The sequence below is a fragment of the Pundamilia nyererei genome, unplaced genomic scaffold (assembly GCF_000239375.1).
Source record: "Pundamilia nyererei isolate P.nyererei 1_Seehausen unplaced genomic scaffold, PunNye1.0 scaffold00060, whole genome shotgun sequence".
Classification (NCBI taxonomy): Eukaryota; Metazoa; Chordata; class Actinopteri; order Cichliformes; family Cichlidae; genus Pundamilia; species Pundamilia nyererei.
This window is the reverse complement of record NW_005187461.1, coordinates 2138455-2152913: the sequence shown is the minus strand read 5'-3', so window position 1 is coordinate 2152913 and position 14459 is coordinate 2138455. Positions and strand designations below refer to the sequence as shown.

At 40.3% G+C, this 14459-nt stretch overlaps 2 protein-coding genes across 6 annotated transcripts in view; both read left to right on the top strand.

The window, feature by feature from the left end:
* The window catches only part of hipk2 (homeodomain interacting protein kinase 2), a 65680-nt gene extending 59634 nt beyond the window's left edge, over positions 1-6046 (top strand). For all 3 annotated transcript variants that reach the window (XM_005734815.1, XM_005734813.1, XM_005734812.1), the window contains exon 15: positions 25-6046. In XM_005734815.1, coding sequence (XP_005734872.1) covers positions 25-489 — 465 coding nt within the window. In that variant the 3' untranslated portion in view covers positions 490-6046. The remainder of the gene's footprint in view (positions 1-24) is intronic.
* Positions 6047-7296: 1250 nt separating this feature from the next.
* The window catches only part of LOC102202119 (UPF0606 protein KIAA1549), a 35146-nt gene continuing 27983 nt past the window's right edge, over positions 7297-14459 (top strand). For 2 of the 3 annotated variants that reach the window (XM_005734811.1, XM_005734809.1), the window contains exons 1-2: positions 7297-7501; positions 8195-8485. In XM_005734811.1, coding sequence (XP_005734868.1) covers positions 8353-8485 — 133 coding nt within the window. In that variant the 5' untranslated portion in view covers positions 7297-7501; positions 8195-8352. Of the gene's footprint in view, positions 7502-7777; positions 7878-8194; positions 8486-14459 lie in introns of those variants that run through there. The other variant, XM_005734810.1, reaches the window with a different exon arrangement.

The following is a 14459-nucleotide window of genomic DNA, read 5'->3' as shown; positions in this document are numbered from 1 at the left end:
AATCTCTGTCATCCTCTCATTCAGGCCCAGCAGCACATGGTAGCCGAGCGTAACGGAGGACATCGGCGCCAGCAGGCCTACATCACTCCTAACATTGCCGCTCAAGCCCCGTACTCCTTCCATCACAATAGCCCCTCTCACACAGGCAACGTTCACCCACATCTGGCTGCTACGCACCTCCCTAGCCAGCCCCATCTCTACACCTACACAGCTCCTGCTGCTCTGGGTTCTACCAGCACTGTGGCTCACCTGGTGGCGTCACAGAGCTCGGCACGCCACGCGGTCCAGCACGGAAGCTATCCACCAAGCATCGTCCACCAGGTTCCAGTTAGCATGGGCCACCGTGTGCTGCCCTCGCCCACCCTGCACCACAGCCAGTACCAGGCCCAGTTCGCTCACCAGGCCTACATCAGCGCCTCGCCCGCCTCCACTGTCTACACTGGATACCCCCTGAGCCCCACCAAGGTGAACCAGTACCCTTACCTCTAGAGAAGACACTGACTGACACTGGAGAGCCTGACCCAGCGCTGCTGCTCCTTTCCTCAGCCTCAGCCCAACAAGAGCCCCGTCAACATCCCCAACATCTTCCCCTCGACCTCAGACGCAAACAGAGACAGAGGAACTTGCAATCCTCCTGAAACTGTCATGTATAACTTGAAGACATAACGACAGAGAGCAAAAGAAAAAAATATGATTCACAGCCTTTCTAGAAGGAAAAGTTTGGAGTTGAATTTTCGAGGGATTCAGTTCAAGAAGTTTTGTTTTCTTTTTTTTTCCTTGAAAGGGCCAGTTTCTGCTTTCATTTGCCTATTCTTTACTCTAATAAGTCTCATTCGTTTTACAGGGAAGCGTGGAGAAGGCCTTTTGAGACAGCGGATGTTTTCTGGTTTGTTTTTTTTGCTTTTTTATTTCCCCCTTACATTTGGGAAGTGACTGTCGAACAGGGGTTACTGACTGGAGAAATCCCGAGAAATCTGGGAAAAGGTGGAATACGGAAACCTGCTGCTCTTCAAAGAAAAAAAATATTGATGGCCTTGAACTGTCTCAGTATTTCCAAATCACTCGTGGTGTGGGGAGAATAGAAAGGCAACTCCTCCCACGCCACCTCCTCCAGCAGAGGAGGCTTCTGGAAATATAACCAAGAGAAGACAACAAACTTTTTAGTGTATTTATAGATATTTTTCCTTTCTGTTTCACCTTTATGATAATACTTCAATTTTAGGTGTCTTAGCTGGGCCCCGTTCTTAGAATGTAGCAGTCTGCACCATTTTTTAATACGTTTTTTGTTTTCCCCAGATACCAATAGATTAATTTGTTCCTTTTTTTTTAAATGTGATTGCACAAAGTGGTTATAATAACATAGGCATGTGCAACGTGATTGTCTGTGTGTGCTACTGTCAGCCATGCGTGTGTAGTCCACCTCCTCAAAACCCTCTTCAGTCTTTAGGTTTTGACCATTGTTTCCTCGTAGTGCCTTACAGATATAATGACACAGTTTACTTGGCTTGGATCCTGAAAGCCACAAGAGACTATAGCTATACTTAGAGACACACGTTTCCCTGATTTGACATCCTAATCGGGGCGGTTGTAGCTCTCTTCCAGGTGTAGGCTCAGCCCTTGCTGTTTCTTGTCCTTAATGACAGCGTACCGTAGATGACGAAGATTAATGTCAGAGGTTTTATCACGCCGAGCTTTTTTATTATGTGTGCATGAGATAACTTGCCTGGGGTACTTACCAAAGTCGTAGATAAATTCTTGCTACGTTTGCTGTGGATATTAATGTAAATGTGAAAATGTACAGTATAGCTGTAGCTGTAAACCTCTATCACGGTGGCACCCAAAATGTGGCTTTAGTTAGGATTTTGTTTCTTTTGAACCACGCGAGGGAAACGCGTGTCGTGATCGCAGAGCAACGATATCGGCTCAGTTTTCGTGTACAAGGAATGAGTTACAGTATAATGTTTGAGACTCAGCAGAGGCAGGTTAAGAGCTAGTCCGAGCGAAGGGCCTGACGGAAAGTGATTGTTGCCACGAGGGTGATTCTGTAAGGCTTTAGATGGCCTGGCTGCAGCAAAGAGACAGCGTGTTGAGGGTTGTTGAGAGAGGTACAGTGTAGGCATGAGTTAAGGGGCTGGTTGAAAGCATAGGGTCAGTTTAGCAGGGGACCGTGGAGGGCGGGGCGAAACTCTCGATTTTAAATGGGACTAAAATAGGAGCAAGTTGGCAAAGAGCAGGTTGATAGTAAACACTGAGCCCAAGCCGTAACAACGTGTCCGAATGGCGTAACATTCGGACATTAATCCTTTTTTTGTTCTTTTCATTTGTTCCTCTTGTTGTTTGTTTCTGCAGCAAAGATAATTGGAAGTTGATTCACGGATGTTTTGAAGGGAACAGAAGGGAAATGTCACAGCATACACCTGGAAGGGCACATTGTGGATGGTTTGTCATCGCTGTCCATTTGTCTTCGAACCAGGTTCACCACAGACACCGCCATGCCAGCCAGACAGGATACCCGAACACTTAGAGAACCAATAGGGCTGTCGCTTTGTGTGTTTGCTGCTTGATTTAATAGATTTCAATTTCTTGTAGCTAATAATAATGAATCTTCTTTGTCCTCTCGAACGTGGGCGCATCAGAACTGCTGGTGATTTAGTGAAAGCCTTCCCCTCTCCTTCATGGTATGCCATAGTACTTGCATTTGAAGTGATTTTTTTTCAACATCATCTTGAACTTTTTGACATGGCTGTAGTACATGTGTTTATTTTTAGAGATTGTTGCAATAATTCTTGTTGATGTTTTATCAGAGCGTGTGCGTGCGTGTGTGTGTTTTTATTATATGTCAGGCTCATTTCTGTTTTATAACCTGGGGGTTGATGTACAGTGATATTTAGTATTTTGTTGAGGTGGTTGCACCTGTGTAAAGTGTTGCAACACTGCCGAAGATGATAAGTGTTGAGTTGACGATGATCCACTGGGGGCCCTTATCGATACGTGCTCGTCTTGAGGATGCCACACCCAGGTTTGAAATCCAGCGGTCCCCCGATGGGCCCCAGAGTGGTCTTTTATCCCGGTACTTTCCTCAAAGCTCTCCCCTCCCCATCAGCTCCAGCATGCAAGCCTCGGGTCCAGGCGCTTAAAGATGTGATTACATAGTATGTTGCTGGTTACGTCGTTCGTTGTCTTTTTATTTGATATTATTTTACCTACTTAATTTCCTCTGGGTCATTGGGGCCTTAGCGCACACACACACACATAAGGGAAGTGATTTTCCATGGAAGTCTTTTAGCTCCTCTGTTATGACACAAACTACTGAAACATTCCACTGTTTTGAGGGAATTTGGCATTACCCACGCTACACTGCTGTCCAGACCCCACTCCCCCACTCTTTTCAGGATGGGGCTAATGTTGACACACTCTGACTCTTTTGCTTGTCCCACCAAAGACTTTTACAGATCGATCATGTACAGCACAGCACAGTACAAGCAATCCTCCACAGCATTGCAGACAGGCAATAACTTCTGGTCTCATCTTTAAATGCTTTACAAGTGCTTTTGAGGACATGTTGTTTCACCACCATGAAATGTATATGTGTGTACAACGTACGAATGCACGGGGAGGATTTGGCATACTTCTTGCAAACAGCACAGCTATTTGTTTCTGGACATTTAACCATTAGAAGAGCTGCAATGTGTTTGAAAGCTTTTGTTTTTTTAATGTTTTACTTTGATTTTTCCTCATATTTGGCCCCTGTTTAGATTAAATCAATAATTGTCTAAAATGATCAATTTTTCTGTTGTTGATGTTGTAGCTTTATTAGCAGTGTAAGAAAATTAATTTTAAAGGTTGCCATTGAGGAGAATGGCCCGTTAATTATTATGGAAATAATCAAAAATATACCAAGTATACCTTTAAAAGCGTGGTCACCTGCACAAAATGAATGTAATATGTGACCTGTGAGTGAAAGGAAGTGGCAGGAATGGCTTTAGATCTTTCTCCGTGGGTGACCATTAGTTTCATTTCGACACCATTTGTGGCCATGCATGATGCAATAACTAAACATTTGTTCTCCAGCGAGCTCCCACATGAGACTAATTATGTAAAGTTACCGGTATCGCGAGTTGGGGATATTGAAGAATCGCTATTTTCTCAAATCAAACAAACACGGTGAAAAATAACTTGATGTGTACGAAACATTTGTCTATCGTTCAGTTTCACTTAACCAATGTTTTGTGTTTTCTATGAAAAAAGAGGGGAATAAGAATATGAGCATTAATGTAGATCGAGTGACCTTACAATTACCAAAATGTGCTTAAGTAGAGTATAAAAATGTTTTCTGTTGCTGTGGTGAGTGTAGCCTTCCCAGCAACAACTTTATTCTTAAGTACTGCCTTCCAAATAACCAATAATACCTCCAAAGCTTTAAGGTGACGTTTAAATTAGAGAAAACATAAGGCAGCATCTTTCTCTCTCTCTTTATGAAGCCTGGCATTCTCCTGAGATACACTCAAACTTCCACTTTTGCCCACGGTGTCATCTCACATACTCGTCGTCCCGGAGCTTTGGAAACACTGAGAAACATTCCCGCGAGCGCGGCGCACGCAGTGCTACATTAGTCTTCTTCGAACAAACTCCTCCAAGCTGGCTCGAAGCTTAGTAAGCGAACAAGCAACCTGCAACGTCAAATCACACGCTTGTACGTCATTTGGCAAAGTCACAGCTGCTTCCCAAAGTACAAAGGAGTTTAAGGACAGGTGTTAGGTGGATAAATCACGTGCTGATGAACTATTCTGTCACCAGGAAATTCATAATCTAGTTACACGAGCATTCTTGAAGCCCTTTTGTATGTTTTTGTTGTTGTTTTGTTTTATTTTTTGGTTTTTAATATATATTTGTTAAGGGGATCTGCTCCTTTTGCTGGCTATTCTTTGGGGGAATTCAGGGTAAGGTGGTCAAGGTTTGATGCCGTCACTGACACTGGCGTCAAGTTATTGAAACTTAAAAGTGATTTCTTTACGTACTGAGTTCAAATTCATTTGATCTGCACCAGCCGATTACCCCAATCTGCAATCTTATGAGATGTTGGGCTCCACATTGAAGAACTTTAAACATTTGGGTTATTTTACCGGAATACTTGGTAGACCAAAGCTACTACATTCAAAGATGGATTTCCTTGTTTGTCTTAATCTTAGGATCACAGTCTCTTTTGGGATCCTCGGTATAATCAAATTATAATAATCAAGTTATAGTAGTTTTAAATAACTACTCGCACAAAGAAGGCGATAATTCAGTTTGTTAACATTTTCTAAAGACCTAAGAGCGCGTCAAACCCTGACCCCCTTTTGTGTCCATTGCTGTATGGTTTATCAATGGTGTAAAATCTCATTCTTTGTCGATGAAGCTAATGTGTGCTGCAGTATTTCCTAGTATACTTCTCTGTTTATTGTCTTTTCTTATTTACTTTGGTTTATTGGGGTGTGATGTCTCATTATTTCAATCTGTTGACGTAGCGTTCAATGTATACCCTGTTCCTTAGCCTAATATTAAGTATGTTATGAGAATGGATATTTTACTGGCTTTATAGAATGTTTAAATAAATATAATAATGACAATAAGAAAAAGGATTAATTAAACCTCCTAACAAGTTGAGTACTTGCTACTAAGCGCTTGTGTTACCATTATGATGTCGTGTGCTTCTCTTAATCATTTTCGTTGTAGAAAAATGGAGTGAATTTATATTAGGCTTCGAAAAAACTAATGATAGCATTGTAAATTTTACAGGAGGATTTTAACAGACAAACAGCTTCGTCAAATAGAAGAATATAGTTATTTTAATTGTCCTCTTTACTAACTGTAGGGTGACAAGGGGCTCCCGTTGTGGTGAACTATGTTATAGCTTGTTATTCACTGTTACTTTTGATCATTTTTTCGGTCTCCGAGGTGAATCGAGTTATTAATGAGAATTTGTATGCTCACATATGCATATTGTATATGTGTAGAAATGTAATCACACTTTGTCTTGGATTTACATTAAACTGTTAAGTCACAGCATCGGTCTCCTGTTGTCTACTGTGGGGTATATGTGTGTGCATGAGTTAGGCTCATTCTTTGCACCCAGCATACTGTCTCTTGCAAAACCTCAGAATTAAGTGCAGTTTGACTGCAGTGTGTGATCTAGAATTAATTAATTAAAATGTCTGGGCATGGCTTATTGTGTATTACAATTAAATCAACATTTTATGCACAAGTTTGAAAGAAACATTTCATGTCATGCAATATATACAAAATTGGAAGCCTGTAAAAAACATATAAAAGAGATTTTTTTATTTCTTGCCTTATTTTATTTCACAGTTGTAAATGGTTCAGGCAGAGCCCATTTTATACCATATAATGTGTAAGGTCATCATAAATTTACACATTTTTGAATCTGCACACAAGCTACAGCTGTTATATCAATGTGGTAGTATAATGTAGGTCTTAGTATTCTCTGAAAACAATGAAGTCTCACCTTTTAACCATTTAAACTACTTTATTTTGCTCATTAGCTACACGCATACATTTTATGGAGATTAAAACACCATAATGCTACTACGTCACGTTGGGTTTTTCACGACATTTTCATCCACTGACCACAGCAAGAGTCAGAGAGAAATAAGTAAAAAGAAACTGCTTTAACATCGGCAGCATTGGCTACACACAACACCATCACCAGGTGGCGGTGTTCGCCATGATGTTCACTTAGAAACTTGCGCTGACGTGATCAGGTATGCTAATCATCTCCTTTTATTTGCAACCACAAAACTCTGCAATGGGCAACGTTTACACGCTGCACCACTGGGCCCTGTCTTTGCCAGAAGGATATTTAATTTATCTTTACATAGAGCATTAACTTGTTTTCAGAAATGTGTTAAATAGCAACAGAAACAAACGAATTAATTGTTTGATCCCACATCCTTTAAAGTCTCACCACCATAAAGATAAGACTCAGGCTTGTAAATGTAATGTTAACTGTTCTGCATATATTTATATATTAGGGTAATAGAATATTTTTCGTTTGAACTCAGTAGCGGAAGAAGGTCAACTCTATACAGCCAATAAAAATATAATAGCTATACCTTGGGGTGAGTGCATCAATGCGTGAGGTTGCCGTGGAAGCCGCAGACGCCTCCTGACGAAGACCAACCTAATGTTTAAAAGGCCACCGTGACAGAAAAGAGGCTGAACCAATGGGAATACGCCTTAGCAAATTAGAAACTAATCAGATCTGTCAGAGGGCGGGGCTATCCCAATCCTCGGGACGAGAGAAGGTAACTGTTACCAAAAGAGTGTCAGATGAAAGCCAGTCGCCAGTTCGTGCACACCACGTATACACTGCAAAAACTTCAAAGGCACGTGCAGGTGGGCACGAGGACGTTAATGACAAAGCTCCACACAGCATTTCATCCAAGGATATCCTCTCCTCACGCTCACAAAGGAACTGATAGAGTTGGAGCTCCCTTTCTTGGTAAGTCTGTGTGCGCAGCTATGAGCTGGCTTACAGGAATGGCAGGGGGCGAATTGAGAAGGAAAAATCGCTTTATGTATGCACTGAGCGCAAGCTTTGGGATATATCATCAAATTATTTTGGCTAGGCAGCGTTTAGCGTTTTCCTGTCAGACTCAAACGAGGGATGGAACCTGCTTTGTCTAGCTAAATGAAAAGCCACATGACCATTAAGCTTGCAAGTAACGGGACGGGATGTAGGACAAGAGACTACTGTATCATGATAAGACCCGCTGTGAGAGCGTCTTAAAGCTAGCCATACATCCGAGGGATGAGGTCTGTGCTGGATCGTCTTTTGCCTTTTTGACCTCCTTACAGATTTGTTCCCCTTATATGGAGTAAGTTGCTTTGTTTTGTTTATCTGATGGGATAATAGTCGCTGTTTTCACGACCAATTTGGCCATGAGTGTGAAAACTGCAGGATAAATAAGGGAAATACTCACTTTTTATCAGCGATCCAGGGCATGGATAAAAGAAAATGTGTTGCTCCAATCATCCAATGATATCTGTTATTAATGTTACCCGAAAATTGCAGGTTTGAAATGATTTAAGTAGTTTTCACTTGTTCTTCAGCTTACTGGGGGATTCTTAAGTTAACGCAGTGATACTCAAGCAGGCTGTTTTTAAATGTCTCACTGTTGCTTCTTTTCAACAGTTTTTCTCCACTACAAAGACATGTGATGGAATAAGGGGCCTTAAACTGAAGAAGAGCAAACTAAGGCGCTTGCAAAAACCTAACCTGTGATTGTCTTTTTGGAGTGAATCTTCTCTCCTTAACCGGATGACATGCCTTGACTCGACACCCACCGTACCATGGCAGGTTTAGTCTCCACTGTGTGTTTGGTGGTGATGCCCAAAGCTCTCATGCACACCCACAGCCAGCGTGCTGCGCTTCTGGTGGTAACGGTGTTGTTAATAGTGATCGCAGCTGACTTACCTGGGGCAGGTAAGAGAACACTTTTCTTTTTTTGCTGACTCACACAACATGATCCACTAAGTACCTTGTGTTACATCAGTGGCACGGATCAATATCGTGTCCAACATTCAGGTAGCTTTGAAGAACAGCATTTAGAAATAATATTCCAATTGAGTTCAAGTTGCAAATAAAAATCGAATCGGCACACGTTAATGTTTATTTCAGATTAAGAACGCTACAAGGAGTGTATCTGGGATTCTTTTCATGGTTAGATTTGCAAATTCTAAGTCTTTTTTTGTGATTTTCACTTAATCTAACTGAATAACTGCACTAACCTGAAAGCAAATGTCACTATTTCACACACATGTTGTCTCTTTTTGTGATACTATTGTGTTAATGTATCCATGATCCATTCTGGGTGCAATCAAGATCTTTATCTTGATGGGTTTGCTTCTGGTATAGCTTACGCTTGCTCATCCTGAGGACTGGTCAGAGAGAAATAGGAAGCCCCGAGGCATTAGTCAGTTTCTCTATATAATGTGTTCATTGTTACAAATATGTGCTATATTTTAACAATATCTGACATCTGTTATAACCAGTCACATCCAGGCGATGCCTTTTTTGTGGGCCATTGAACAGCGTCGCTCATGTAGTTGGGGGTTGTTATTATTACAGGCCGTGTATAAGCCAACTTAACCAGTCAGCTTCCAGTCATAAGCTTGCTTTCCTTAAGTGTAAGCCACTATTGCTAACTTTTTTCCTTTAAAAGGGCCTTAATGACAAAGTCATGAGCCATGAAATCATGAAATATACATGAATTTGTTTTTATTTGTCACTTCATTTGTGGAAACAGCTTCTGTCTGTTAGTTCGTTCGGTGTGAACTTACCACTGTCATGACTTTCATGAGAACAGGGCTTTCTGCCCTGATGCAGTCACACTGAAGACTACACAGACACATCCTTGAATCAGAAGTGACTCAGTTCCTCTTGTACACAGAGTCTGGGGTTAAACCAACTTCCAGTAACTGTAGAAAGAGAAAGTGTCTAAACCCTCCGACTTGATGGGTGCTTTGTCCGGGCTTAATTTTATTGATAGTGACATTATCCCACTAACACACTGGCCAGTGAAAAAGACCGTGTTTAGAGGGTAGCCAAAAACTCATGATATTGGATGGTAATAGGATTATGTATTAAATGCCTGGGTGAAAACCTTGTGCAGGAAATTAGGCATTAGCGAGTCTTGAACTCACACTTGTTTGATAACACCTCCATTCGCAGCTTTTTAGCGCAGGCTATCAGCCATTTGTTATATTGCAGTTTTTCTCAGCGTGTAGCTAAAATACTATCAAATCATTTGGTAAAGCACGACACCTGATTGCAAGTTTGATATATTGACATGTGTGTTATTTGCATTTGATTGTCATTTTTAATTAGCATTCAGAGATGAACATGTTTCTTGTGATAGCCTTCTAAAGGATACGCTAGATATACGTCGATGGTTTAACATCTATTTGTTTATGGTTAAACATTTTAAGGCTGTTTTGTTTGTTTCTTTTTTTGTTTGTTTTGTAAGAATTCACCTGTTTATTTTCTCATTTATTTAGCAAGTGGCTAATTCTGTGGAAAATACTGATCAAATCTGAAAGTTTCTTTTTAGATTTTTAAATCTTATTTCAGATCAAATGTTCAAATTTTGTTTGTTTTTTTAGAATTAACATTTTTGGTTTTCATGGCAGAATAGAGGAAGTAAATAACAACAACAGCAAAAAAGCCATTTTCATCCTTCATGTCCTAATATTTGATAAATTGGTATTGATGATGATGCTGACTAAATAAGACCCTTTCAGGAGCATCTTATAGACACTTCTCCTTTAATTTGGACAAATCTCAGGCAGCTGCTAAATCTTCCACAGTAGCCTGTTTCATTTTAAGCATTTTCCATTTTTAAAAAAAATCAACATTATGGCAAAATTTTATTTGTTTACTTATTTATTTTGAAAAGTGAAGTTAGGAACTCAGCATCTTGTAGAGCCCCCTGAGGAGGAAGGACTTTGGTTCCTCTCATTATAACTTGTGATTCTTCAGATAAAGCAGAAATGGTATGGAGTATAAGAACTAGCTCTGCTAGTTATCCTTCTAGTTGGATTGGTACAGGTACCTGCCCACGTTCAGGCTGCCCACTACAGAGCAGTCTTATTTTTTGTGGAATGTAAAGTTGTTTTTATCTTGTGACTAAAACTCAAACAAAGCTTTGTAAAAGTATTTAAATAAATATTGAAAAAGGAAATGAATAGAATTCAACAATAGGAATTTTTGGATATTTGTTGGTCTGATAGCAGAAGTGCAAAATAAGGTCGGATTAATATACATTTGTACATTGTGTTAGGTGTGTAATACAAAAATATTGCTGCTTTGTTGAAAGGAAAGTTTCTTTTACACAATTAAGAGGTGTAACCATTGCTGCTCATACAGCTACTTTAATGTCAGATACACTTTCTAGCTCTTATCTGGTGACACGAGGCTGTAAAATACGTACTCGTTATCCTGCACTGGGAACTAAAATGCTTGGAATAAAGGTTCTGTTCTTCAGTTGTAGGCTGTGATTGTGAGATCACACATTTTGCTCATGGTCTTCACCCATCACTGTTCACTTCACTTTGTTCATCAGCAACATGACAGCTTTCCAAGTTTCCGTAGTCTGTATCAACACTGATGTCACCAGTCTAACAGCTTTCCTCTTTCAGTTTCTGGGTCAAATAGAGCATGGCGACCGACGTCTTATTGTTCCCCCAGACCCAACACCACACAGGAGACCCATGTCCTGACTTCTGTCAGGCTTCTCCTCTTAACAGTTTCTGTTAAAGAAATAGTTCGGCATGTAAACTTCATATCTGAATTGAAAAATATGGAAGATGCTGTTCGAAACTTATAAAATGCCCTTGAAATTTTACCTCAGCAGTACCTCTCTCTCTCTCCACACCACAATCCCTGGCAAGTTCAGCATAGAAAGCTGCAGGCCAGCAAAGTCCTGTCTAATTACCAGTGTAGTCTGTTTCCATGTGAAATGCGATCTGTGTGGGATGACAATATGGGCATTCATTATTCATTAGAGCTGGAAGCCAGTTGCAGATCAATGGTTAGAACCTATCAAAAGCCAAACACTGGGTACTTTTGCACTCACCAGGCCTGGAGGCCGAGCACAACGAGCTCCTGGGAAGCAGCCAGTGGCCGACCTTGCCTACTCACTAGCCTCTCCTAGCATTATTTGGCTCTGCTGAGCGTGGTAGAAGCTGGTCTGCTGGTCAAGAGACGGCGAATGATGTGACACTGACGACTATTTAACTCAAGTCTCCAGTGTTATTATTAACGTCATTATTTCTCTCGATAATCGTGTCTGATAGCACGTATACACATCACAGTTTTGATATAGTCGGCTGTTCTGCCAATGGCTGCACTCGAGTTTGTGTAATCTTTTCCACTTGCCTGCTATTACCTGCATCTTGCTCGTGGGTTGTGATGTGAAGGTGCCATAGTCTGGCCCATGAATGTACATCTGGTAGTGATTTTGTGTACCCTTTTTTTGGTGGGGGTTACCAAGGCAATTTTCCACCAGAGTATCACGAACCTACACAGCATCTTATTTACAAAAAGACTAGTTGATTTTTGTTGTTTGTTTTTTGAAAGCCAGACATTATTACTTATTAATATTGTGTTAGGATTCGATTTTGCCCATTTTTTTTGGAGCAGATATATTCAAATAGTATAAAACAGGATTATAATAGCTGCAGTAATATTATAGGAACTGTCTGTTTGCTATTGGCTTCTTTCCTTCCATATGTGATTATTAGCATAATATTATTAAATTCAGCACCAAAGCAAACATTGCATTCTATCCAGTTCAATATTCTGTATTCTGCTTTTTAAAGATTAGATTTGAGAGAAATTAATAAAAAATAGTCTTATTGTTGTTGAAAACCGAGAACTTGGCTGCCTTCCTCTGCAAAAGTTATTGGTTACAGAAAACTTTCATTATTAAATACATTTCCCTGACTTTGCCTACAGTTTCTTATACTAACAGTCTGCCAGTGTCAGGAGCTTAAAATGTGCAATGCAGAGTTCATAATTTGACAGGAGGCCACATTGAGGCCATATTGCGCTGAGCCCAAATCTGCTCTGATGAGCTGCAGCTGATTATTTATATATTTATCAGAGCAGATGGCTCGGTTCAGCACGGCCTTCTTTCAGCTTCTCCAGGCTAAATCATTTTGTTTTGGCCCTTTCAGGATTACTGCACCCACTTTGAAGCCAAACAGTAAGCATTTGACCAAACCCTTCAGACAAAATTAGTTATTTGAAAGCAGCTTCCTACGAGCTTTATAGGGAACTTAACCTCGCCCAGCAGACAGTGTTTGTTAATCCAGAACGTAACGTCTGAGAGTGTAATGAGACAAAATAGAAGAGGCTGCTGACTGATACCTTCCAGTCTTTAAAGAAAATCAAGACTTTAAAAGTGAATGAGCGTGTCCAGATTTCGAGTTAAATATTCAAATACATCATCATAACCTCCTTCTCTATGGTGAACCCATCTCTTTTTTTATGCCCACCTTGCTGTTGTCTGAAAAACAAGTATTCCCTCAGGAAAAAGAAAATAAAAACAAAGGTCACATTAATATTTGATGGTATTTTAAGTGCAGGCATGACCCCAGTCAGGTCTCATGTTCATTTTTGGTCAAATCAGAACAGTCTCTCTAACTATGAAACTTAATGTTAAGTTTCATTTATTTCCTTTATTTGAGTCTCGTCGGTAACTGTAACATTTGTATCTGGTTTCTGTTTATAGGCCGTACTTTGTTGATTTAAGTCTGTTCTTTAATCTTCCGCTGCTTGGTGTAAGCTGACTTCAACAAGTGTCTGCAGTGCATAAACTGTGTGTTTATAATAAATGTACCCTCTATAGCTCTGACGTTTGGGTTTTTTCTGTCAGGGTAGCTTCTTTAGTTTTGGCAGAGACACTGATCTAATAGAACTCTGCTGATAAAAACAATTAAATCTTTCCCATCTTAAAAGCTTCCCTGATAAACCAAACGTCAGCACTGATTGTATGACTGCTCTCAACATACACGGCTCCTGCCAACTGAAAAGCGCCAGTCACGCAACGGGCTGAGCTGAAAACAGAACCATGTGTGGGGGTGTAGTTAACATTAATGCTAAAAAGACCCTTTCTTCTGTCCTCTTTCCCCCCTGAATAATACTGCCATTAAATTACTTTCTTTTTTAGCAAAAACGAATCTGGCAAACACAGGAAATTGTGCTGTTATAGCACTCCTTCACTGGTATCTCAAGTTTCTTGGTTTAAATAGACATATGTGCTTGTATGGATTAATGTCTATGCTTTGTGTGTATTTACAAACACATCTTTGTGTTGCTATTTGGCTGATTCATATTGTTTAAGTAACCGTATTCCAGTAATCGGTTCCTATAAAATTTCCCTGTAAAATCAGCTCTGACCAGTACAGCAGGACCACATATATCTTTGTGGGATAATTGTAGATTTTTATTAGTTTTTTTGTATAAAGACTCATGTTACTTACCTTTAGTGTGGACTGTTTGCTGAGTCTCTTCCACTCAAAAATATGCATACTCATCCTCGTCGACTTGGATTAAAGCAGATGGAGACAGGAGCGCATTAATTATTATTTTCGGCTCCTGAAAATGCCCTCGCAGACATGCTTACGTCTGTCACTTCTTACATCCCGAATCCTTTTTTTCAGGAGCACCGAGTCATTGCATTGTTCCCTCTTTCTGTTTATATGTGAGCACAGTGTCTCGTTGAATAAAGGAGCCAAGTGAAAGGTATTTTCTCTGATTCTGTTCCAGACGTCAACAAGAGTGCTGTTTGCTGACAGGCATTATTAGGTCCCCTCTTTGGGCCTTGGGATCTGTTTTCATGTGAAGACAGGAATGTCAAAATAACATTTCTGCTAGCAGGATCGGTTTGTTTTAA